Consider the following 24,940-nt stretch of genomic DNA (forward strand, 5'->3'; position numbering starts at 1 on the left):
CAGAGACGTTATTTTTCTTATGTCTCGATAAAAGAAAAATGCTTGTGCTTCCTCTCTGGTAACATAAGCAGTAATATAGGGAGAAATTATGAATCTGATTAGCTAATCACTAATTGGAGATTATGGATGCCAATGGCGTTATTTCTTGTGTGTATATATAGCTGGTATATGTTTGCCTCAGGCTTATCATTAAAAAAAGACGGGTCTTAACCCCACGTGTTGAAGGTCTCTGGCCACATTCACAAACACAAAATACTGCAAGAGACTACAAAAGACTACACCAGTTTGTGAGTGGGCCTCTGCATGAGTATGGGAAAGTGCATATGTTATAATTGGGTTGGTCTCATTTTTTTCCCACAACAACGTTTCAAAATGGAATAAAAATGAATTACAACCCTACATAAGGTCATGCACACTATAGTATACTATCTTATCTCTTTTCGCTGTGGTTGTACCATGTTGAAATAATAGGGATGAGTGGCGCTTGGGGGGGGAGGGAAACCTCGCGGTGCTACCATCTTGCCACGTTCCAGAGGAGCGCGGGGGGCGGGGACCAGAGAGAAGACTATCCACACAGTTCAATAAGCCCGACGCCTCTCGAATGCCATTGGCCAGATGTGCTTCTCTGCCCCGCCTGGTTGGTGGCGCATGCCCGCCATTGGCCAAAAGACACGTCGATAAGAAAGGGGGACGTGGTTTCCATTCTCTTGAGTTTTATGAGGCAGGAGGCGAAATTCAGATTCCTTTTCATCCACAGAAACTCAGCCTCCGACTGCTCCTGCCCTCCTGCTACTCCACTCCCAGAGCTCCGCCATGGCAAAAGAAAGGAAAGGACCCAAAGGTGCCCTGAAACTCAAAGGTGCGTAGCTGCGTCCCTCCCTCGCGCTGCAGCTTTCACTGTCCGGCCTTTCAAAGTTAATCGTTTGTCAAGCTGTTGGTTCATTGTGGGCCCTGCTCCGGGACAGCTAGCTCAATGTAGCTTCCGAAAGCCGTGTCGAAATGCGGGCAGCTATTTGCGAGTGTGTTCGTTAGTTTTGTTCCTCAGCTGGTGCGCGGAGCACTTGTGCACATTTTGCTTTAGCACCGCCTGGGACATTGTGCTAGCACGTCAACACTGCAGCTCTCTCGCGGTCTCTCTCGCGCACACTGTCGTCAGCTCGGTGCTCCTATGGTGCACGTATATATTTGTCACGCACGCAGCGTTATATCTCGCCGTTTGTGTCGACGCTCGATGGTTATTGTGCTGGTGCTCCGCCGCTCAGGGAGCCACCAGCTGGAGCCCGGCCTGTGGACCATGGCGGCTCCCGGGATTACGCTGGAACACTGGGTTGGCACGCTAGATGTATAACGTGCAGTCTCCTCCCGTGCGGGTGTAAATCTTTACCCAGAGTCCTGTGTGCAGGCCCGGCTGCGGGGATCAGCAGTCGGGCCTGCTCCTCCAGCTTTGTGCATGTGGGCACCCCGCCCCCCAGTTCATCCACCAAATGTTCACGTGTCAGTACCGGAGGCCGTGGGTGGGGTTTAGACGTGGACCCCGGGGTCTCAGTCTGTACCCGGACTATACACACACACACACAGCCCACCGACTCTATTGTCGTGTAGAGATGTCATGACGTGGCAAACACCCAAAGCGCGACCCTTCTCCACTTGGCTCCCACAACCCCACCCCGCATAAGTCAATCTAAAGCTGCTGGTGATAAGCATTAAGCACGATCTGCATTAAGTAACATTTACTTAAAATGTAAAAGTTATTCGTTTACGGGACGTAGCTGAATAACTTCCCCCCCCACGCTGAAGTGCGGCTCGATGAGTGCTAGCCCACGTGTGTGTATGTGGAGAGAAACTCTGGGAGGAGGCGTGTTTCATGTAACTTTAGAGAACACCTTGTCCTCTCCCGTCTGCACAGGACGTTCACGTCTCTCGGCCGCAACAGTGACTGGGATATTACTTAATACCACAACCAGACTACATGGAGCTGCAGAGTCTCCATAGGAGGATAAAATGTTGAATAAACTGTCTTTCTGCAGAAGCTCAGCGTTGGAACAGGAAGTTTCTAGTATATTCCAGCGACCCTGTCTTTATCTGTGTGGAGTCTATAGTGTCCCGTGCTGTAGGGGATCAAAGGGCATTTAGTGGTATAGCAAAGTGTAGGGAACAAAATGTTCAGTTTTTTTTTTCGGGTCTTCTCATGACCCCGCCCACCACAGCCCCTATGGATGAATGTATGGTTCAACAGTCCACACTGGTGATTACCATGAAACACAGTACAATGGGTCTGGTAAGGAAGACTGGCTTGGAAGGATGATTAGTTTCCAGCTGAAGATAACAGTTATTACATTTATTTGACATCCTTGAAATTATATGCTTTAAATGAATACTCCACATTCAGTCCATATGTGGCCTCTTTTGCCAAATGCATAATCATTTCAAAAAGATAATGATCACACGATAGAAAAACTATTAAAAAAAATTAATTAAAAAAAGATTCAAATTTTGCTATGTTCAGCCTCAAGCATAAAACACCAATTTGAAAGATTGTCCTAACAGAGGCATGTTAACCCACTGTTTTTGGGGAGGTGTTACATTTTGGTTGTTGAGCTCTGATATACAAACGTAACCATTTGGTCACATGTGCTTTAACAAATGCCTCACTGATGACTTCTTTGACACAGTGTGTATTTGTTTAGCGGTAGATCTCGTTTAGTCAACAGAAAATAAATCCGACCAAAGACCAGTCTCCCCTGGGGGGGGGAGGGTGTCCAAATTGTTACATCTGTTTTCACAAGTCACCGAAGTCGCACTTCTCATTATCAATGACATGGTCAGATGAAAGCGCCAGCAATCACTTGAATGGGAGACTACAGCCCTGGAAAAGTTATTGCATTCAGTTTTTCTATCTGAAAAGTTCAGCCAAGTTCTTTGAGAACAGGATATCATAACTGAGTGCCGCTTTGAAAGATGTTTATATATACAAATTTTCATTTATGTTTCAGCTAATGGCCCTCAAGGGAATGTCAGCCCTATGACTTGTTGCCATTTGCACTGTCGAAAGGCAGACTGAGCTACTATGGGTGGTTACCCTGAGTCTCTGCACCTTTTCTGTATTTATTTGAGTTACATCACATGATCAAACACTCATGGTGGCTTATCAAATATTGGTTTTGGCCCTGACAGTAAAGGCATACACAGTGAGTTATATACCGAGTGTTTCACAGGCATGCGGTCTAAAGAGGAAAAGAATCGCTTGTTGACACCACCTTTTGATATTATTATTTATTTTATTTTTGGGAGGCCAGGATCAACCAAAGTCGACAACAAGCGCAGCATTTGTTGTGTGAGATGAAAACATGGCGGCCTGCACTTAAAGTAACAAGTTGTTGATCTTCGATAACTAATGAAAATACTATCATCATTTTTATTGGAAATATATATTATGTCAATATAAAACATGGTGAAAGTACTATAGTTTGTACCAGTAACTTTTGAACATTTACAGTACATTTTAACAATATCACATTGATGCTGATAGTTGTAATAATTTTGGTCACTATAATCATGATACAATTTTCACATCATTTCATCTGTAGTTGGTCATATGGTTGATCTGAATCGTTCATCTCTGAGATTACATGAGATGTGTTGATCACTTTCATATTGTTGCTGTATTTGAGTTATTTACACCCAATTTAAATATTGGCTTCATATTTCCTCAACTTGGGATTTTTAAAACATTGTCTTAACTTCCATGTGTTTTTTCTACCATTCTACATCATATCATTTTATCTACCCCCCACAGGGCTGCCAGTCGCTGCAGTATGCAGAGATAGAAGGGTAACAGCCTTGCCTGTTTTAGTGGGACTGAAGTGTGATGCTGCGTTGTGCCCTTTGTATTTGCATTGTGTTCATCAGCAAACTAAATCCTTTAGATGGAAACATCGCCATTTAACCGTGCATGAAATTACAATGCTCAAAGTTTTTACCTGGTGTTGCAAGTTTTAAATACCCTGTATGGGTTGACAGCAATAATTCAGGTAGCTTGAAATAAAGAGAACACGGTAGCACTGCTGTAATTCCATTAATTGTGGAATGGAATTTCCCCAGAGCATGCATGTATGTATATATACTGCTGTGCTGTGTTTGGACTGTTTGTGTGCAGTGAGCCTGTGATTATAATCGTATTAGCTTGACGCTAGCTCAACAAACAGCTTGGGCTAATGCACATGATTTTTGGGGATTTCTCACAACAAAAGCAGACATGGAATTTGTTTCCTGCCTTTTTGCTGGTGTGGATAACAATCTCCAGCAATGGCATTTATTCTGCACCATCACAGATCCTGGTGCCACCTGTAAGAAAGGTCTCCTGCCAGTAAAGTGCTACACTTCAGCAGTGTATGTCGTTGGCTCTTAAAGTGAACTTTTGTCAGCCACATGACGAAGAGCAGTATCAAAAGTGTGTCCAACTACAATGCCCTGAAAAGTAATTCCACCTGCATGTGAGTGTACACGCATGAGCACACACACACACATGTTAAAAGCCCTCAGGAGGAGTAGGTTTGAAGGCGTACACTGCAGCCCTTACATAAGACTTGAGAGGAGCACTGTGTGTGCAGTGTCACAGAAGACACTGAGCCGAGGGAAAGAAACGTTGTGGCCTGCATATTCCTCCTGTGTGAACCAGCTGCGGTTGTCCTCTGAGAATGGAGTATACAACAGAACAAACTGGTATGGTATTGTTTGGTCTTTAAGTTTCTGCACTGGTGTATTTTGTTTGTGCATGTAGCTAGTTTTAACTCTTTGTATTAGTTTGTGTGTGAGACGTATTCACCTTAGACTGCAGGATTTAAGATTTTCAGGGTTTCTCAGAGTAATTCAACAGTTTTATTCTATTTTTGACCAGTGATGTGTTTTGGTCCTTTTGGGTGGAGTTCTCTTGATAGTTGATCCTCCAAAACAAATGTTAATGGTCCCCTTTGAGTTAATATAGTTTAATGCATTTATGTGTTAACTGTTTTTAATGTAGCACAGTTTTTAGGTGTTGGGAGAAGAACAAGAGCAGTCTTCAACGATCATCCTATTCACAATCCTGTTCATGTTAAATATTTCTAATGCCATTAACATTAACCCCAATGGGCAAACCTGAATTTCTTGCTGAGTCAAATGTCGACATACAGGCACTGCCTGTATCTGTAGTATCGGCCCTGTGGCTTAGTTTAGGGCTAGAATACCTCTGCTTTGTTTGCATTGACTGGTATTTAGTGTGACAGACATCATCATGAGACTGGGAGTAAGGTGCTGTAAATTCAGGACCACACAGTTTCATGATGCTTTCTGGTGTGATTGTGTTTTAGGACTACAAAAGACATCTTTGTCACTGGAACTTTTTCAATCATGTTTGTGAGCTGTTTGTTTGCCAAGAACTAGACAGAACTTTGAAACCCCTTTTGACTGAGAGCTGTTTCTTCCAAACTGATTCAAATTAAACTAGGATTTAGTTTGAATGTGACTCATGTAATCGTATTGACATTTACAATCCCCGAGTGCCTATGTCTGTGTAACATTTACTTTTTCCTTAAGCCAAGGTTTAAGAAAGACTGAGTTTGTGTGTTAGAGGAAGGAATCAGCTTTTGATGGATTAATCTCAGTGCCCTGTCAGTGTGATTTACTTTTCTTTAAATGAAAACATGTGTGGTATTTTTTGTGTGTGTGTGTAAGCTGTGCATATCACCTGTAGATCACAATAATGGTCAGTCACCACCCCCAAACCTATGCTGCGTTAATGAGAGAAGCTTTGTGTGGCTGTAACAGCCTTAGGCCACAAGAACTGTCATTTAAATGACTGATGCAGCTGAACTATGATACTATGGAGGGCTTGCATTGCATAAAATACAAAAAATTCTGCATTCTTTTAAGTTTATTTTATCTGTACGAAACTAAAGGGAAACAATATTAACCCTGATACAGAACTGAAATAAGCAGCAGGGAACTGTCAAAAATTTACTGGCATATTTTCTTGATTTAAAATACCTATTATTTGGTTGTTGGCTGATTAAGTTTAAGCCAATTAACTACTTTATTTATCAACTCTTCATTTCAGCACTTCTGTTATTCCACTTAAGCAATTGATGGTCACGCTAACTACACACATATAAAGATAAGAATCTGCTACTTATGTTGGTTATGTTAGTATAAATTAAAGACATTTCTGTCTGACTGTCCTTCAACATTCTCAACAACCAGTCATTTGATCAAAGTCAAACATGGCAAGTGTTGGTAAGAATGTGAAGAAGTGCAGTGTTGATGGTGTTGATAGTTTTTTGACAGGTGTTTTTGAGAAATGTAAAAAAAAAAAAAGAATGGAACTTTTAAACGACAGTTGGTCACAAAGACTGCTGCACTCAGTATAAGTGCACATTGGAGAAGTTTGCCTTCAGGGCTGTTTGTCAGAACACCTGGACAGGTGCTTAGAGTTATATGCTTGGTTGGTCTCTCAGTGCTGCAGAGATAATTGAATATAATACTCCAGATCAGGTGGTGGAAAGAGAGTAGTTGTGTAAAGCTGCCAGTGGCTGGCAAGCCTGTCAGTGATGTTGATGCCTGTTTTCTTCTCTCTGTCTGTGTCAGTGCCAGCTGGGCCAACATACTATAAATAGCTGTTCTTGACCCCCAGAGCTATATTAGGCTTATAGACAAAAGGGACAGCGAGCAAGGATGACTTACAGTTGAGTAAGAGAAGGAAGGCAGTCATTGGAGGTAGAGGGACGGGACAGATAGTGAGACAAAGAGGACTCGAGGCTAGGAGACACAGCAGCTCTTTACTCTGAACTGGGACTGCATGCTGTCTCTGTGGCCAGTAAACCTGTTTGATTAGTTAGTGAACCCGGCTGCCAGTCGGCAGGGATGGGTGATCCAGTAACCCTGGTGGAGTCCGCCGCCACTCCTGTTATCACAGCGATCCCCACTGTCATTGCTGGGGAAATGCAAGGTGAGGAAGGTGTGCGTTCAAGGACTACTGACCAGAGAGCTGACATGGACAGACAAATCATCTGGGAGGTCATGTATGGGGATTGTTGGGTTATGTGTTGAGGAACTGTGTGCTAAATCAGATTTAAACTTGTGTGTGACCTTTTTTTTGTTTTTTGTCCAGTTGGCCAGTTGCTGTTGAGGATTAACACATACTAAACAACACAAATAGATTTTTGCAACACTACAGTATTTTGATGGAATATTTTAGAACCTATAACTTGTGCTTCTAGACGGTCCTAGTCTGTTTGACTTTGTCATGGTCACATGTAGATCCCGAACAGGGTTAATGCAACTTGCAGTCTTCCCCTGGCTAAATAATTTATGCTAATCTAGACACTAACGCTGAACTGTCTGAGAAACATAGAAACAAAACAGATATAAATGTCCTTTGCTGTCTCCTGTGTCAGATGACGTGGATTCCTCAGACGTTTAGAGAATTTAAGAGACTTAAGTATATGTTAGTTTAATGGTAAACTGAACTTAGTCTTTATCCCCCAAAAAATGACTCAAACTCATAATGAAGCTCAGGATTTGATACAGTGATAGAAAATCCTTGTGTTCAAAGTTAACACTATATTTATCAGTGCAAACTGTTTGAAATGTATATCATATATGTAAGTACTCTGAACTATGCTCTTTGAGTGTGTGTCTGTGTGAGATTTGACCTACAACACCTGTTCATTCTCCCTGCCTCTATTTTCTCCCATCATGCATTGTCGGATATCGTCGACACCCCCGGAATAGCTTCTGGGATGTGGTTTACTTTTCCGTTTCCATCGCATGGCTCTTTTCCCCAGAGCCAGTTCTGAGGAAACGTTGACACGCGGCTCCTTTCAGAAGGTTTTCTTCTATCAGAACTTTCTGCCCACCATACTCTCTTATATGACTCCTTCCTTTAGAGTCATGTTTAGAAGGTTTGGCTGGGTCTAAAATTAAGGTTAAAGCGGACCAAGTGACAGTGTGGGAGTGATCAGGGATATGAGCAGATAAAGTTCACCTGCCACAGATGTATTCAGGTGATTCTGTGACTTACTGGGAAACAATACCAATCCATCAAGCTACATCTACTGTAATTGACAAGGTGGACTATCAGTTCTTGTTATTACTTTTCTCTGTACTGGCAGACCTCCCTCCACATTCTGCTAACTCGTATAGCGTGGTTAAGCTAAAAGACAACTTCTTAATCAAGACTGTATGATTGGTATTGCTGTATTCCATACTAAGCTTGCATGATACAGTCTATGCAAATGCATAAAGTGGTAATAAAATCTACCAGCTTCTCAATGTGACTTAATGATTTGATATTAGAGCAAAAAGGAAATCCAAGTGTCAATTCCACATATGAATCTGACACCATATACTGTTGTAATGTTGCAGATGGGAAAAATCAAGCTGGCAGTAAGAATGGGAAGAAGGCCGACTCTGGATCCAGCGGCAGCTTCTTCACCTGGTTCATCGTCCTGGCCCTGCTCGGAGTCTGGACTTCTGTAGCCGTGGTCTACTTTGACCTGGTTGACTATCAGGGAGTCCTTGGTGAGTTCACTGTGCAACACATCTGTTTTGACTTGAAAAGCAGATTATTGTGCACTTCCTTTCTACAGTGTTTTTCATCTCATACACATTGCTGAAAATGTATGGAAGCAACTTGTGTGGATTTTGTCATCATTTCAACGTTCTCCCACATCACCCTTCCTCAGCTACTACTGTCATCTGTTCCTTAAGTAAACCCCAACCCTGAATATGAACCAGTCTAACCATGATTTTTACCATTGTCAGAGCATTTTAGTCAGACCTTCAGCATTCATTACTAACCTGATGTGAGTCTGCTTCCATCCACTGTCCTTCTGTTTATTACTTTCTCATCAACTAGGGCTGCACCTAACGATTATTTTTTTCAATTAATCTAACGATAGGTTTTTATGACTCGATTAATATAATAATGAATTTATCAAAAATAAAATTTAAAAAGTTTTGGTCATTGATATCATTTAATCATCTCTTGAATACAAATACTATACAATAAAAAGTATGCACTGCAAGACATTATTCCACAACAAAAATGATATATAACTACATTACACATATAAACAATCTCAACAACTAAACAGCTTTAACTTTTCTCTTTGTTGCTACTTTCTCTTGTTCAGTAAACTCTAGCATGTGCTGCCATGACTACTATGCGAGGGTTGCGCAGGTTAAAATAGAAGCGGTCTGTTAAAATGGAAGCGGTCCATCCCAAACTAATAGTTCTGGGTCTGTATAGAACAGCATTTGGGTCCGGTCCAGGCCGCGGTTCACCTATTGGGGACACATGCTAAATGATCGTGGGCGTTTTTTTTCCTTTTCTTCCTCAGGTGAGTCCATGCTTTGACAGTGTGCAGCCACCTTCCGTACGATGTGTTGATGCACCAACACTTGCTTTAAACAAAATACTCTTGAAAAGGAAGTGAAATCAATTTCTCGATAACTGCTGCAGATATGTCAGTTAAATCTTAAAAAAGTAAAAATCTCAATCAATTTGAATATTGCCAGTGTTGTGCTGTTCAGCATCCAGGTTATATCATACTTTTATATAGTTGAGCATATAAAGTTTATAAATAGTCTATATCACTTATGTCACGTTTAGTTTAGAAAATGCACCTTTTTTTTTTTTGAGACATTAAGATGTCTTTATTAATCACAAGTACCATGCATTGTTCAACATACATTTATCTCCGTCAGTGCTGTCTCATTGGTCTGTTGCATGTGGACCACGTAAACTACCCATTAACTGATCTGCTTCACTGAATTGTCCTATTAGTTGCATGTCTGTGTCACGTTTGATTACCCTGTATTGTCTCCCACTAATCTGCATTCCTAATTATTAATGTTGAATGTTCTTGTCTTTATCTGATCTTATTCTATGAATTACAAATCTGTTCTGTAATCTTGCCGTTATTCCAATATACATGTTTTGTGTTTTGCATGCAGACAAGGCTAAAGGCTTACAAATTAACCTGTCTGAGGCCTTGCAAGGTAAAAATCACAAGCCACGATTGTTGTCATGTCTTTTATAGTTGTGCTGTCAAGATAGTTTCCTCACTCACTTTACATTTCTCAGAGTAATAGTCTAATAGAATAAAATTCTCCATTTGTCAGGCTAACTGTGGCCAGAGACCATCATCATCCCTGTTTAGCTGCTAAAATGCAAATTTTAGAAAAATCTACTGCAGTAATTTTAAGGCCTATTCCCCGGAGCAGCGATAGTTTTCATCTCAGACTTGTTTCTGCCCTTCCTCGATCCCATTATTGGACAAACCTCTCCAAGTTTTTACAAAGCCATCTACACTTACTGTCCCCATGTTCTCCCACATTTGAAGAAATTCACCTAGCTGATTGAGTTGGTGAAATCCATCATATCGCCGCTTAACTCCTTCCAATAGTGATGGATGATAAGAAGCCAGTCTCATGAACTTGGTGTTTCTCTTTAAAGGATAAGTTCACATTTCGGTCTGAAAACCATTGTATGCAATATACGTAATGCAGAACTAAATAAAATTCGCTTCTATTGTTTGCTAGATTTTATTAGATTAAATGAGTATACTGAAGCCTCATTGGCTTCAATGACAGCAAATTTATGCAGAGCAAGTATTGAGTTTTGTCTGGAAAGGGTTGAACAGGAACGATTATCATGGGGAACATCATTTTAAAAAATTAAGATAAGGACATAGACTTGGGATGTGAAGTCCATCTTTTTGTGTGTACCCGTGATGATGCATGCAAATGTACACCTTTCAATAATGTGTTATGATTCCTGTGAGGATAAACCTTAAGACCACTGTGTTTGTCAATGCTGTAGGTAAACTGGTGGCATACGATACAGATGGCGATGGTGATTTTGATGTCGAAGACGCTAAAGTTCTTTTAGGCAAGTTAATTTATCTCTAATCTACAGCCAATTACACTATCCGTGTCCTGCAGAAAGTAAAAAGATGGAACATATTTTCTTCTCCGCTGACAAACGTTTACAATTTTATACTGCATTATTAGTTTCTCTGTCGTGATACAGTCGGAAAAGATTCATTCTGAGTGTGACAGTTTCTGCAGACCACTGATGTGTAATTTATGTTTGATGAAATCATGAAATGGCATTTGGGTTTCTTTTGCATGACTGACAATCATACAGTTGCCATAGAGACAATATAATCAATGATAACCACAAAAAAAGCATAACTCCTCCATAACACTTTGTGGACTGAAGTACCTCTTGGAGGTTTGGTGAGTTTTCTTAACAGTTTTGTAATTCTAAATAACTATGCATCTCTTTCAATTTCTCCACTTATAAAAGCTTTTTATTAGTCTCACATACCGTAAACTCTTGAGCCAATAGGCTCCAACTTCAGAAAGTACAGTAGGTGCTCCGTGTTTGTAAGTACTATAACTAACCCATGAGGTTTGTGAAACAACCTGCTGTCAAAAATTTAACTAATTAATGGGGTTAATGAGGCAGTTTAAAAGTTGAATGGACAAGCCTTTTTTACCAGATTATGTTGTAGTGGTACTGTTTTTTTTTTGTTTTTTTTTTTTTAGATATTTGGGATCTGGATTAAAAAAATTCCAGCTCCCTGTTATCTTGTCCATGTGAAGTCTGCTGCATGTTGCATGGTTTTATACAGAACCAGCTTCTGCTTCTTTTTTTAACTCTGCCAATTCATTACACTAGTTTTGACATGTTGGACCACAGCTGTAATCAAATGGCCAAATTCAAACAGAAGAGTCTGTTTAATAACAGGCTCAACGAGATGATATGTGTCCCACCTCAGAAAACCTGAACATTTGTCAAATTTAATATTTGGAGTCCATTAAAGCAGTGGAACTTTATCTGGCTTTAAACTCTGACAGGCACTAGAGTTCAAAGTTAAGTATGTCCCAACAGGACGCTGCTGCTTCTTGTCTGAATCTATTGAAGGCACATCAACATTGTATGTGAATCAACAGGAAAAAATGCCTTTTGCAGTGTTTAAGATATTCAGCAGCTAGCAGCGTTAAGGATATAAATGATATGTCCTTACAAACTTTGCGCAACTGTTTCTGCCCTGAAGTCCTCGGGTACATGATGGTTTCTCACTCTGTTGAATGCTCAGTTAGTTTGATCAGACTCCAGGCTGCTCAATCTGTCAACAGAAGTGGTTCTGTTTTTCCACGTCTCTGTGACCTCCCTCACTTAACATTCATTTACCCAAATTATCTTAAGCAGCAATCTTATGGTTAAGCTTTGGCACTGCAGTGCATGATCCCATGCATATTCTGTACGACTTATCCTCATCTTATCCTTTGTTGTCTCCTCTGTGTAGCTCTGTATCTTGGCTCTTTGTTTAGACCCATAGAAGCTCTTCTATAGTAAAAAGTACAAAGTAGAATGTAATATGTCCATTTTCATTACAGTGCGAATAGTTTGACTCTTACCTGAGCACTCTATGGCCATTTTCCGACAGGACCTCTGGGTAAAATCCGGACAATTTGCTACGGCGTTTACCCAGAGTTTGCCTTTCAAACATGCCCAACGCAGCAGGAGTTTCTCTGCACAGACGCGTTCATAACAGAACAAGCCAATAAAGTACGTAGAAACTGTGGACGTCTCACATTTGCGTTCACACATGCACCTCCTCCAGAGAAAGTACGGAGGATCTGCGGCATCCAGTGTATGTATGAAAGCAGCTTTTATCAGCTTAACTAGCTCAGCTAGTCTTGTGTCTGCTGGCAAACTGCTGCTTTCTCCACCTCCCACCATGATGGGAGAGCATCCTCCATGTTCCTTATCCACATTGTTGTAGTTACAATATTGATTACTGCTATTCTTACATTCTAAACATGATGTACATTTTAAACTATCCTATCACTACCTACATGTTTGTTTGACCTTTTTTATGTTCAGTCATTCCCTCTAGTAATTGATCCCTCTGTATCTACCTCAATGTTTACTGGGCATCAATCACATTTTAAGATTAAATATCTGAGTAACAGCTATCTTTTCAAAGTAGCTCTTGTAGTGTAGTACTATCTAGAGATGACAAAAAAGGAATGCATAGTGTAATATTTTAATTCAATATTTTAATTCCCATAATAAATGTCAATTTACATCGACAGTGACCACATTAGCAACCTGATTAATCTCCATGTGTGGTATCGTCTGCAAGTCTAATGATTCTTGGGCAGATTATGCTGTTTTCAGCTCCCCTCATGCAAACACAAAGTGTGACATTTACATTTGATGGAAACTCTTCTGTAGCATCTCCTCTTTAGTCTGTGTAACTCCTGTTCTGTGATTCTAGGCTGTCTACACATGATGAGCAGGTTGAACTGAATTCTCAGTTTGAACTGAGTCAGTGCAGAGAGTTCAGGTCGATGCTGATTTGCTGTGACATGGTGCAGGGTCATCACTGTCTCCTTTTTGATTTTGTTGGTCATGAGTAGACAGCCCAACTCTAACAGGTTTTAAATAGAGACTAAGTAGATCCCTTGCTGCCTAGCCTACGCTTAAACTTCTCTTACCTTCTCCTTGTTTCTTTCCCTCCCTCTCTTTTCTCCTCTGCTCTTAATATTGTTTCATTTTGCATTATTTTCCTCCATGTTTTTCCACTTCTCTTTCCTCTGACCTTTTTATTAGTTTATTCCTCCCGCTGTCTGTGTCCCTCCATTTGTTTTCCCACACCGTGCTCCCGAACTTCTCCTCCATCCACGACCCCCACCCGCTCTTGTTTGCATAGGCTTGACCAGTGAGGGCGATGGTCAGGGTGAATCCAAGGTTCTGGATTGGTTAGAAGAAGTGGAAGAGGGCGGCTCTGATTGGTTAAACAGTTTCTTCACTTTCCTGTACGGTCTGATAAATCCCCTGGAGCCCAAGGATGAGGAGGAACTTAGTGCCTCAGGAGAAGCTCTGGAAGCCAGTGACGAGGATGAGGAGGACGATGATGAAAGCGGAATCCGAAGAAGAGGAGCAAAAGATGATGGGAAACAGGGGCAGAAGATTGTTATAGTCGGCCTCCACAATCAATAGCGCAAATTAAGGGTCTCCGCATCCCACAGGCTAAGCTACTCGTTCTGGAAAAGGGTTTCTTTTCATACCTTTGCAGGTTTTGCAAATTAACCCAGCCAGTAGCTTTGGGTATATATATCTCCAGTCTTGTCTATTGCTGTAGGCCCTACCTATCCCAGGTTTCACCCACTGCAATCCCCAAGTATTGTCAGACTTGAAAAACTTGCTTAATTGTTCCAGCAGAATTTTGTGAAAGTAAAATCCTGTTGAAGGAGTTTTTATAGATGTCGGTTCCTCTGCTGTGATGTGGACATGATACTCAGGAACACTTTTATAAGTCATCTCTTAAACCTTTTTTAAGATTCTATAAATGCATTATTTTCTGTACAAACATGTTGGCAGGTGATTTGCACTTGGACAGCTGCTTAGTTGTCTCTTTTAAGACATTGAATCTTTTCCTACTGCTGCATGCCATAAAGCTGATCCTGAGAACATTTACTCTGGACTGTGAGCATGAATTTTAACTATTTTTTACTTTAAACTGTCACGTTAAAGGCTTTTGGTCTTGGATCTTATTTTTATCGGGTAGTAACATGGTTAGTATCTGGATTAGAAAAATGGTGTTAAATGCAGGTGTAAATGCAAATTCCCATATATCCAAAATCCATCGGAATCATATTAGAACATCTAGACCAAATCTGGAGATGGACTTGTTTGCATTGTGATTGGATCTCAGCCACATCATCTGAACATCTGTCCTTGAAGTCATACTCCTCAGAATAATAAATCTGGCCAATGTCTTTCTGCTGCCTATCCTCCATGTCAAAAAATGCGAAAAGCAGCTTCCTCAGCAAAGATTGGACACCCATACAGCAGCATGGCTCTGAGAGGCTCTAAAACTACTGCTATCTGCAATAGTAATTGCAAATGTCAAATCTAGCATTAATGTTTGCAAGACCCCACTATTTTGCCTGTCTGCTATCTGGACCAAGTTGCCTTGCAACCAGTCCTGACCAGGAAATGGCTTGGCACAGTGCCCCTGTAAAACTGCAACTTGTTTTTTGTATGGATTACATACACTTTAAAGGTGCAGGTAGACCATTTTTGGACTTGGTTTACTGTTCTCCAGTCTATGCTTAGTTTGTTAGGTGCTGTCATCTTCATAAAAGCCATCAACCTTCCCTTCTAACTCTCTACAAGACAACGACAGCAGACCTGTGTTTTTATGGTAGAGCGGATGTCTAAATACATACATGTATGTGTTTGCTCATTTACTGGCGTGTACAGTTCCTCGGACGAGTGATACAATTTCTATCACTTGGATCCTCAGTTATGCAGCTGGGTACACAAAACAAATTGTGCTTTGCGTGTTCACATGAGGTCAGTTTCTGCCTCTGTCATTCAGGTAGTACACAGGTCTGTGTACAGCATGTGGTCACAGGCACTATTTGAGTGTGTTTTCTTTCAACTTAACTACACCATGTTTGATAAGTCTCCCCACTTTACACAATAAAACCACAGTTGTAGGAGTGAAAGTTGAGCCCTGTCTTCAGATGACATTAACCAGCTTACACATCTGGATGCAGATTCATGTTAATGTAAAGGGATATATTGGGTTATGATCATCAGTTTAAGGTGGCACACAAGCTTTGTAGGATTGTTTCCCATCATTCAAGTTCTTTTGCATTGTGCAGGAATTGAGCTTCATATTGTTTATCTTGTACCATCTGTCTGCTCAGCAAATTATGAATATATATATATATATCTATCTATCTATCTATCTATCTATCATACACTGACGGTAGTTCTCAGCCATGAGATGTAAATGTCAAGGTTCAGGTTTATGGGTGTGCACTGATAGAATTGTGGTCATTCCAGTTTGTCTGTGTTGTGTGACAGTTGAGAGGAGTGTGCTGCGGTAGAAGGGTGTGTTGAATTGGTAGCAGTGGGCTGAGACCGCTAATGCTGAGAGGTGTTTGATTCATCATGCTTGAATCCAATAATTGCTGCCTGTAGATTGGAACCAGCACCAGATTTATTCCCCTGTGCATGTGACAGAGGGTGTGTGTTTGCAGTTCAACTGAATAGCTATTGCACAGAGGATACCTGATTTGAAACAGGCCAGTCCTGCTTTAACTTGTTAAGATAATGAGTATACATGCTATTGTTGAAGCACAAAGATTTATTACTGTATAATTCTGTAAAGTACAACCTTTAGGGTCATGTGCAGCATCTATGTGTGTCTCTCAGTGTAGCAGTAACTGGACCTTTTAAATCAAACAATCTATGCTCAATCTTTTCCCTTTTTTGCTGACATAAGCAAACAGAGAACCAGTTTATTACTTTTTAGTTTTAATGGCCTCACTTGTTTTAGATCAGATTTTGTTATTGAGACCGAAAATCCATGCACTTAGTTGGTGCATTAAAAACACCTTGGCCTTGCCTTGACCTCTGCTAATATACTTATTACTTGGTCACAATAACATTTAAAAGTTGTGAAACCTTTATATAAAACCCTATTTTGAGAATATATCATATAGTCCATTTAGGTCAGCCACTGCTAGGGTCTTCTTGGTTTACTAGCTCGTCTAGTGACATTGTTGACTGTAAAAAGGTCTACCTGGCTCAATTTAGATTCATCCAAGCAGAATTTCATCTCTTGTTGATGCCTAGTAAAGTAACTGTTAGATTTTTACAGCAACACTGTGTATCTCATACAAAACGTCAGTTGCAGTTGAATAACACATGGTGTGTCTCTAACATTAACGCTGGTATTGGCTGTAAAGAATTCCAGTGATGTAACTGATGTCTTGTTCTTGTGTAATGTCAGATGAAAAACCAGGTGACACAGACAGAAGAGGAGCTAAGAAAGGTATTGTCAGGCAGCCACATGCATGAAGCTGTGCTACAGTGTGGTCTAGTGGACAAAGTGTCAGCTACTCGTTTTAGTGGGTGTTAATTAAACTAACACACTCTGGATCCATTTTATTAAATTAAGCATTGGTTATTTGTTGTTTGCAGAGATTTAAAGATGTTTGGCCTCATTCTTTGCCTGTGCTTGACACATTTAGCTCATGTTTAAGAAATTGCTTAACTGGTGTAAACCAGAATAGAACAGAATTTATACCTGTTTCTTAAACGAGTGTAACATCCGGGTGGTGTGTACAAAGTCAACACTGTCTGGAGAGTAATAAAAACCAAGTGTGGCATGGACCTGGTCTTGCTGTGGTCCTAATTAATACATGGACATGCCCGTCTGGTGTGTAGATGTCCAGTAACATATAAGCATGGTCTTCATCCCATAACAAATCATTTGAGTGGTCAAGCCCCAAATACTGTCATTGATCATTCATCCCAGAGACCCCTCCAATAAAGGATGTGGGCCGGAAGCTGCGGGATGCTCTAAAGCAGCAGCTGGCCATCATCCACGAACGTGTGGAGGCTAAGAAGCTCGCCAAGCTGGCCCTGGCTGAAGTCAGACAGCTCCTGAACAAGGAGGAGGAGGAGGAGAAGCTGGATCTGGGGAGGAAGGAAATGACAGCCAGGGTGAAGGAAAGAGTCTCTGCCAGGCTGAAGGAGGAAGAGGAGAAGATGGAGAAAGAAGAGATGGCAAATTCTCTGGAGAAACTAAGAAAGGAAAAGGCAAAACAACAGGATGAGATAAAGACAGAGGAGGGCAAGGACAAGGAGAGAGAGAAGTCGAAGAACGGGGTAGAGAAAGCGAAGGAAGAGGGGGCAGGAAGGAAAGCACAGGAGGAGAAGGGTAGAGGGAGAGAATCTGGCAAAGAAAAAAGGAAGAAAACCAAAGACGGTGGAGGCAAGAAGTGATAACAGAGGTAATGGTCTCACGGGGGCTATATTGATCCCATAGGAAGCCAGTATTATTCACTCATTGCCTGTTCAGAATCAAATCTTGTCAGATTCATATACTTGTCACTTGTTCTACTTCAATTCTGAACTAAACTTAGTAATTCATTACAAAGTTTTTGTACATCCACTCATGTTTAGACAACTAACATTTGCAAAGTTTGGCCTATTTTTTATCCAATGAAGGTAAAGAAGAATCTATGCCTTGTCATTGTTGTATTGGTCACAGTGATGCTTCAAAATCATTGTTTTGGTACCGTACCAATATCTTGTATTATTATTTCTATGATACCTCCCTCATTTGGTTGATGTATAGATCAGTGGTTGTCAGCTGGTCCACATTAATCCCCACTATGACCATCATGGTGCACAAATTAGATATTTCACCTGTTGAATATGATTTTAGAATATTGAAGGAAACAAATTTGCAGTCAAATGCAACAAAGTAAACAGTTTAGTTTTGAAGTACATGTTCAGTGGCCTCCCCAACAACAAGACCGTAGCATGCTTGCTCTCTTTCCAGCTCGGCTAATTTAATATATTATGTGTCATAATTGCTTTCGTCCTGTTCTGGATTGAGCTAGCCACCTTAGCTGTCCATGCTACCAGAAAAATGAAATGAGTCTCAAGGGCCCTCTGGGACGAAGTCTGTGTAATGACTGTGAACAGAGAAGGACAGTGTCTGGAGTAAAGATGTGCTGACAATATCATTTATTCTGCCTTCTTTATCCAGTGCTCTCTAAACCAGAGTATGTCCAGTGGTTGAGAACACATCTTACAGTCTCCAGTTGTGTCCATACCCAATTGTCTAGACATCGTTCCAAGTCCATATGTGAGAACAGCTGTAATGAGCAGACGGCAGCCAATGTTCAGAAACAAAGCTGTGCTGTAGGCTTTTAGTTGGCTTCCATTTTCTAAGAGTATAAGGGAAGATTGGGATGGTGGGGGGGATGGAACTCAAACTGCAGGGGTCCAAAATGGTATTGATATCAAGTATGAGACACTTAAGTATCTGTGATCATGGTTGGATTTGAATAGATTGAAATCAATAGATAACATTACAATGTGAGTTTTTCTTAATTTAGGGAGATTTGTGTTCCACTATCTTAAAGTTTTTGTCTTTTGTCAATAAAGTGTCTGGATCCATTTCTTTCTCGTGTTTTTTGTTCTTGATCCGTAAAGTGATGTTAAGTCAATCGTCTGAGTGTTTCGAGGTTCAGAAATGGAGATCACCCTATTCAATTTTCTGTTTTCAGACTGACATCCAGTTTAGACCTGCTCTTCAGAATAGTTCCCTGTCCTGGGATAACACGGATTACTTTTCAGTACACTGTTAAATGACAGTTCACAAAAGGTTCCCTGTGTATACATGTTACACAAATGTGTTTCCGTCAACAATCTACAACAAACCATAATATGTTAATGAGATCAATTTCAGTCTGCAAAAGAAAACCAATGCCTCTCTTACACATGGTCTGTTAAAAGTGATGTTTTATCTGAATGATGTTCTGTGATATTACACAAAGCTGTCCCCACAAGGTCCTGTACAAGTCATTTTAAAACACACAGACACTCACACCATTGTGCAACAATACCACCTAAACGACTTCTGTTCAGTTTCTTCTGCAACAGCCACAAATCAGATGTAAAATTAACACCACAATCACTGAATATTCACATGATGGACCCACACATACAGTATGTAAATGATATTCTGTCTCTACTACTGCCTTGCCAACGTGTGCATCATCTCATGTAGGACTGAAAGAGAAAGCTGTTGTCATCACTTCCCGTAACGAACACGCTGCTGCCCCAGTGGAGATTCCTGAAGCCGAACCCACACCGGAGGGTAACAAACGCACGTTCATTATACACATACTTTCCCTCCAGTGTCGCACAGGAACATGGTGATGGTAGATAATGAGGGAAGAGGGAGCGCAGGTGTAGTCAGGTGACCGAGCTTCCTCAGCTGGTGGGATTACGGCTGTAACCAGCCAGACACCAGCAGCTCACACTGAGCCGTCATTCAGAGGTTCTGTTGGTGCTGACGATTGTCAATGTGAGGAATGGGGTTAGGGTTAGGCTAGGATAGGGTTAGGCTAGGATAACCCTAACCCCACACTTGCTCTGTATATTAAAAAAAGGAAATTAAGTATTATACTAATTTGTGTTCAAGTTGTAAAAACTTTCTGCTGCACTCATCAGTTGTGAAAGAAGTTCATGTGCAGCACTTATGACATTGTTGATACTGTAAGAATTTTGAGAATTTTTGCATTGACTTATTGTGTAAGTATTGGTTCTTGTAATACCTTAATGTAATGTGGCAGTTAATAGTGTCATTAGTTACACTTGTGTTCACGAAGCCAGGACTAGTTTTCAACAGTTGGGTTTTTTTAATAAGGGATGTTTAAAAAAATCTAAATAAAATCAATAAATTACACTTTTTGGCTTATTCTGCTACAAGTGAATCACTTTGATCACTCTATATGTTTGTAGACATATAACACAGATGTGCCTCTCAATGTAAAAAATGCTAAAATTTCCCTTGTCGTCTTCTCTCCCCTCAGCTGTTGTTGAGCCCGACCCTGTACTTGTGGAGGAGATCTTTGAAGCTGATGTAGCAGAGGACACTTCTGCTCCACCATCAGGTAACTGAGTGGGAATGCCTTAATCATTGAAAATTCCTAGATGGACACAAAAGTGTGTACTAGATACAGTACAGAAGTGTAGGTGGGATGGAGGCAGCGGGCAACTCAAGATTATGTGGAGTACAATCTGTACAACTCTCTGCTTCCAGAGCCTGAACCAGAACCTGAGGCAGAACCTGAGGAAGAGCCTGAAGAAGAGCCTGAACCAGAACCTGTGGAGATTCCTGAGGTTTGTACAGGTTAATATTAGAAAAGCTTCAGATGCAAACACTATTGAATGCTTTCAGTGGAACATATTCCTGCTGAAGGTTGATTTTCCATTGGCACTGGGATCATTACCTCTACAACTACACAAATATAAATGTGAAGCTGTCCCTGAAATCTGTCTGGTGTATTTCTTTCCAGGTGATTGAGGAGGATCCAGAGGTGCTGGAGGAGGAGCCTCTTGTTGTAGAGGAGGATGCCCCTGCAGAGGAGGCCCCAGTCGAGGAGGCCACAGAGGAGGTATATGACCTTTTGTTATTGTTGCATCATAATTGCATACTGTTTCATTCACAGATTTCTAGAGAAGAACTTGACTGTACCCCAGTGTGACTGCCAGTCAGAGGAGTAGCTCATTAGCAGGGAAGATGCCAGAAAGGAGGCCCTCCACAATGAATCATTTGTATTTTCCTGATCTTAAGAGTAACAAACATTAGTTCTGAAAAGCATACGTCTTCCTGACCCTTCAAAAAGTGTGTGTGTGTGTGTGTTAATCAAATATGTCCATATCTTATTAACCTTTTGCTGATGATATTGCCTAATTCAGGCTGCTCCAGCTGAGGAGGAGCCAGTCACTGAAGAGGAGATGATGGCAGAAGAGCCTGCAGAGGAGGAAGCAGCTGAGGAGCCAGTGGAGGAAATGGCTACCGAGCAGGCTGTGGAGGAGGAGACTGCTGACGAGGCTGTGGAGGAACCTGAAGCAGAGGCTGCAGTGGAGGAAACCATGGAGGAGGTGGCTGCTGAGGAGGAGGCCGAGGCTGTAGAGGAGGAGAGCGCTCCTACAGAAGAAGCTGTGGAGGAGCCAGCTGAGGAAGAGGAGGCTACTACCACAGAGGAAGCTGCTGAGGAGCAATTTGAAGAAGAGGTAGCTCCTTCAGAAGAAGCTGCTGAGGAGCAATTTGAAGAAGAGGTAGCTCCTTCAGAAGAAGCTGCTGAGGAGCAATTTGAAGAAGAGGTAGCTCCTTCAGAAGAAGCTGTTGAGGAGGTATTGGAAGAAGAAGAAGAAGCAGCTGAGGAACCTGCTGAGGAAGCTGTTGAAGAGGTAGCAGAAGAAGAGGCAGCACTGTCAGAGGAGCCTGTGGAGGAGGAAGAAGCACCTTCAGAGGAGCCAGAGGAGGAAGAAGCACCTTCAGAGGAGCCAGAGGAGGAAGAAGCACCTTCAGAGGAGCCAGAGGAGGAAGAAGCACATTCAGAGGAGCCTGTGGAGGAGGCCGCTCCTTCAGACGAGCCAGCTGTAGAGGAGGAGGCCGCTCCCTCAGAAGAAGCTGTTGAGGAGCCTGTGGAAGAGGAGGAAGCTCCAGAAGAAGCAGTGGAGGAGGTTGCAGAGGAGGCAGCTGCAGAGGAGGCAGCAGCCCCAGAGGATACTCCAGAAGAAGTGGAGGAGCAAACAGTCCCAGGTAAGAAGGAAAAGGAGGTGTATTTTGACTTTGATCAACATACTGTATCACTCTTATAGGAATAGTTCAACATTTTTGGGATGTGTATTCACTCTCTTGAGTATAAGTTGAGAACAAGAGGGAAACGCTGCAAATTTTTACACTGCATGTGTGTAAAAAAGTGTCTATAGGCCTTTTCAATGTGGACACCAGTGACTATACTACATGACGGCTCCCAAAAGTGAAGCAAACAAAATTTGGATCATCTCCTGGTGCTGCAGTATACATCCCCTCCATGTTAGCAGATGGGACAAACTTAAAAAGTCAAATTACAAATATATTCAATTAAACATATTTTTCAAAGATGGTTTCTGACAGTTTTTTTTATTTGGATTAAAGAGTTGAGAAGAAACCATTCAGTGCTCACCAAGTATCTGAGGTTCTTACAAACAGATTTCCATTTTCAGTACTATCTGAAGCATAAAGTAGCTTTATGAGCAAGTAGTGACTCAGCACTGATTACTGAACCATCAGAGGGAATAAAGTTCACTCATTTCAAGAGACGATGAAAATAAGTACCCACTGTAGGTCCAGTAGCTGTATTAGGAGATATAGACTTGAGATAACAAACTGAAGTGTACTATTATTTAATTCTGCTAATCTGTTAGCATAGAGAACTGGAGCTGATGATCCAGGTATGATTTTTGGTGTATTTGTTTTTACAGAGACAGAAGAAGTAGCCCAAGAGGAAGAGGAGACAAAAGAAGAAGGTAGGCACACACACACAGACACACACACACACAAAGACACAGGGGAGAGACGTGTGATACATTTGTTTGAGGTAAATGCTTTATGAGGAAACATCATTATTCAGGATTACATATAATTATAATTTACAATATATATTTGTCTTTGCAGAAGCTGAGTTTGTCGAGACAGAGGAACAGATTCTGGATGAGCCCACAGGTAAACATTGTCTTCCACTAGCATGATGCTCATTAGTGATGTTCATACAGTTTATGACCTTATCATCCATTCACATGGTTTAAGTCATTTCCACATTTTACATAAATAGTTCAGAGAGAATGCAACACTGGCTTTGGCTTGGAAAATGGGGAAGACAGAATTTAGTGAAAATAACAATGACGCACTGTCGGGAGCTGTGATGTCATTAAAGATTGTGCTCTGCCACCTACCACATCTTAAAGGATGATCACACAGATGCTGCAGCGGCAGGTAGTGTTTTGTCTGGTGAGGCATTACAGCAGAACCAATAAGAGACTAAATGTTAGCTGCTCTGAAGCACAGAATGTGTGATCACAGAGCAGGACGGAACAGAGGAGACCTTTAACCAGCCGAGCTCCCCCTGTGGTTTGGATGTATATTTGAATAACGTAGAGAGATCTGTTCCTTCTCTGATCTTGGCTTAGCAGTGGAACCATGTGAGACTTCTCCTATTGCATAAGGAATGACATGAGGCCAGAGCAGTTGTTTACAGGAGGATGCCAGCTGTGTGGAGGAAGAATCCCCCTTCTCCTGCTACAGCTGTGTCAGTAGTATAGAAGGAAGCACTGCATACAAAAGTGTATGAATTACACACAGCACTATAGAAAAAACCTGTGATCTACCATGAATTGTTAACTAGTGACAGTGTATGTCACTGAATCTAACACCGTTTCAGACATACACAAGCTAGGAAATGGGAAATATTTACTGGAACACTATAATTACCTTCCAACGCAAAGTAATCACAAAACTTGTGTGAAGGTTAACATCATCCTGTTTGTGCTTCCATAGAAACGTAGAGGCTGCAGTCGTGGTGACGGAGCAGGGACCCACTGACGTTGCATCAGCACCATCTGAGTGCGCTCAGAACAATGGTGCATTTTTCCACCTCCGGGGAACGAATGAGTCGTTGTGACAACACCTCAACCCTCCCTCCCATCTTTCCCCCTCTGTTTTCACACCTTTCTTTAAATTTTCCTTTTAGCGTGAAATGATGGCTGAAAACTGTTTACTAATATGGTACTCCTGTTTTTACCATTCTTGTTTTTTTTCCTTCTTAGTTTTGGTTCACTATCTTTTTTTCAGTTGAGCACCCATTTCCAGTTTTGTTCAGGGTGGTGTGTGCGTGCGTGTGCGTGTGTGTGAGTGGCCAAATGTCTAGGCAATGTGACATCTGTGTGCTCTACTTGCAGCAGGTCTACCAGAGTCTTGAGCTGTAACAGCAAAGTATCTGGAACTGTACTTTGAAATTTCTCTGAGATGGGCGTCTTGTATCTAAATACAATTTCCAAGCAGAATGAGGCCATGACTTAAGACCAATCTTTTCCATTTATCAGGAAGTTTGCTTAGCCCCCCCCCCCCCCCCCCCCCCCCCCCGTAGCTGTGGAAATTCAGAATTAAGCAGCTCAGCTCCACTCAGCAGTTTTCTTTGGCCTCTGTTGTAGATTCTATGCAAAGCTGTCGTACAGTCTGTCACCTGCCTCCCCTCTTCAGCCTCCTCACCCCCCCACCCATCCAGTTTATTTACCACTCAGTATGTGTCGATTCCAGGATGAGCCATATGCTAGCATGTGAACTTGGAGAGAGTGTGTGCGTGAATGAGTGTGTGTATGTTTTACTCATGAGTGTGTTGACAAATCTCTTGCTAATCTATCTTTTCTGTGAGAATCAAGTGTCGTGATGTCGTTTTGAAGATTTTGTTTTTTCTCCTTCAGTTTGTTTCCTAATAACGTGTACCAGTGTGT

General features: G+C 41.5%; 1 protein-coding gene across 10 annotated transcripts; it reads left to right on the forward strand.

Moving 5' to 3' along the window:
- Positions 1 to 669: 669 nt before the first annotated feature.
- On the forward strand, positions 670 to 24,509 carry asph (aspartate beta-hydroxylase). Of its 10 annotated transcripts, none has more exons than XM_034612719.1 (14): positions 670 to 859; positions 8,401 to 8,556; positions 9,994 to 10,038; positions 10,862 to 10,930; positions 19,665 to 19,754; positions 20,473 to 20,553; positions 20,703 to 20,782; positions 20,959 to 21,057; positions 21,362 to 21,612; positions 21,646 to 22,024; positions 22,061 to 22,211; positions 22,916 to 22,960; positions 23,109 to 23,156; positions 23,988 to 24,509. In XM_034612719.1, exons 1-14 carry the CDS (start codon positions 814 to 816, stop codon positions 23,993 to 23,995), a joined length of 1,548 nt encoding a protein of 515 aa, XP_034468610.1. In that variant the 5' UTR covers positions 670 to 813; the 3' UTR covers positions 23,996 to 24,509. The 10 variants fall into 10 exon arrangements, with proteins under 10 accessions (XP_034468610.1, XP_034468615.1, XP_034468618.1 ...); XM_034612722.1 differs by lacking the exon at positions 670 to 859 and adding an exon at positions 4,584 to 4,722; XM_034612718.1 differs by lacking the exon at positions 670 to 859 and adding an exon at positions 6,756 to 6,982 and having other exon boundaries at positions 23,112 to 23,156.
- Positions 24,510 to 24,940: the final 431 nt, after the last annotated feature.

Source organism: Hippoglossus hippoglossus, chromosome 17 (genome assembly GCF_009819705.1).
Source record: "Hippoglossus hippoglossus isolate fHipHip1 chromosome 17, fHipHip1.pri, whole genome shotgun sequence".
NCBI classification, from domain to species: domain Eukaryota; kingdom Metazoa; phylum Chordata; class Actinopteri; order Pleuronectiformes; family Pleuronectidae; genus Hippoglossus; species Hippoglossus hippoglossus.

Bases quoted from the DNA above. Each gene is read 5' to 3' on its own strand.
- asph (XM_034612717.1), top strand. From the start codon at position 6,898: ATGGGTGATCCAGTAACCCTGGTGGAGTCCGCCGCCACTCCTGTTATC. The intron at 10,039-10,861 runs GTAAAAATCACA...TCAATGCTGTAG, and splicing joins CCTGTCTGAGGCCTTGCAAG to GTAAACTGGTGGCATACGAT. The intron at 10,931-19,664 runs GCAAGTTAATTT...CATCTCATGTAG, and splicing joins AGACGCTAAAGTTCTTTTAG to GACTGAAAGAGAAAGCTGTT.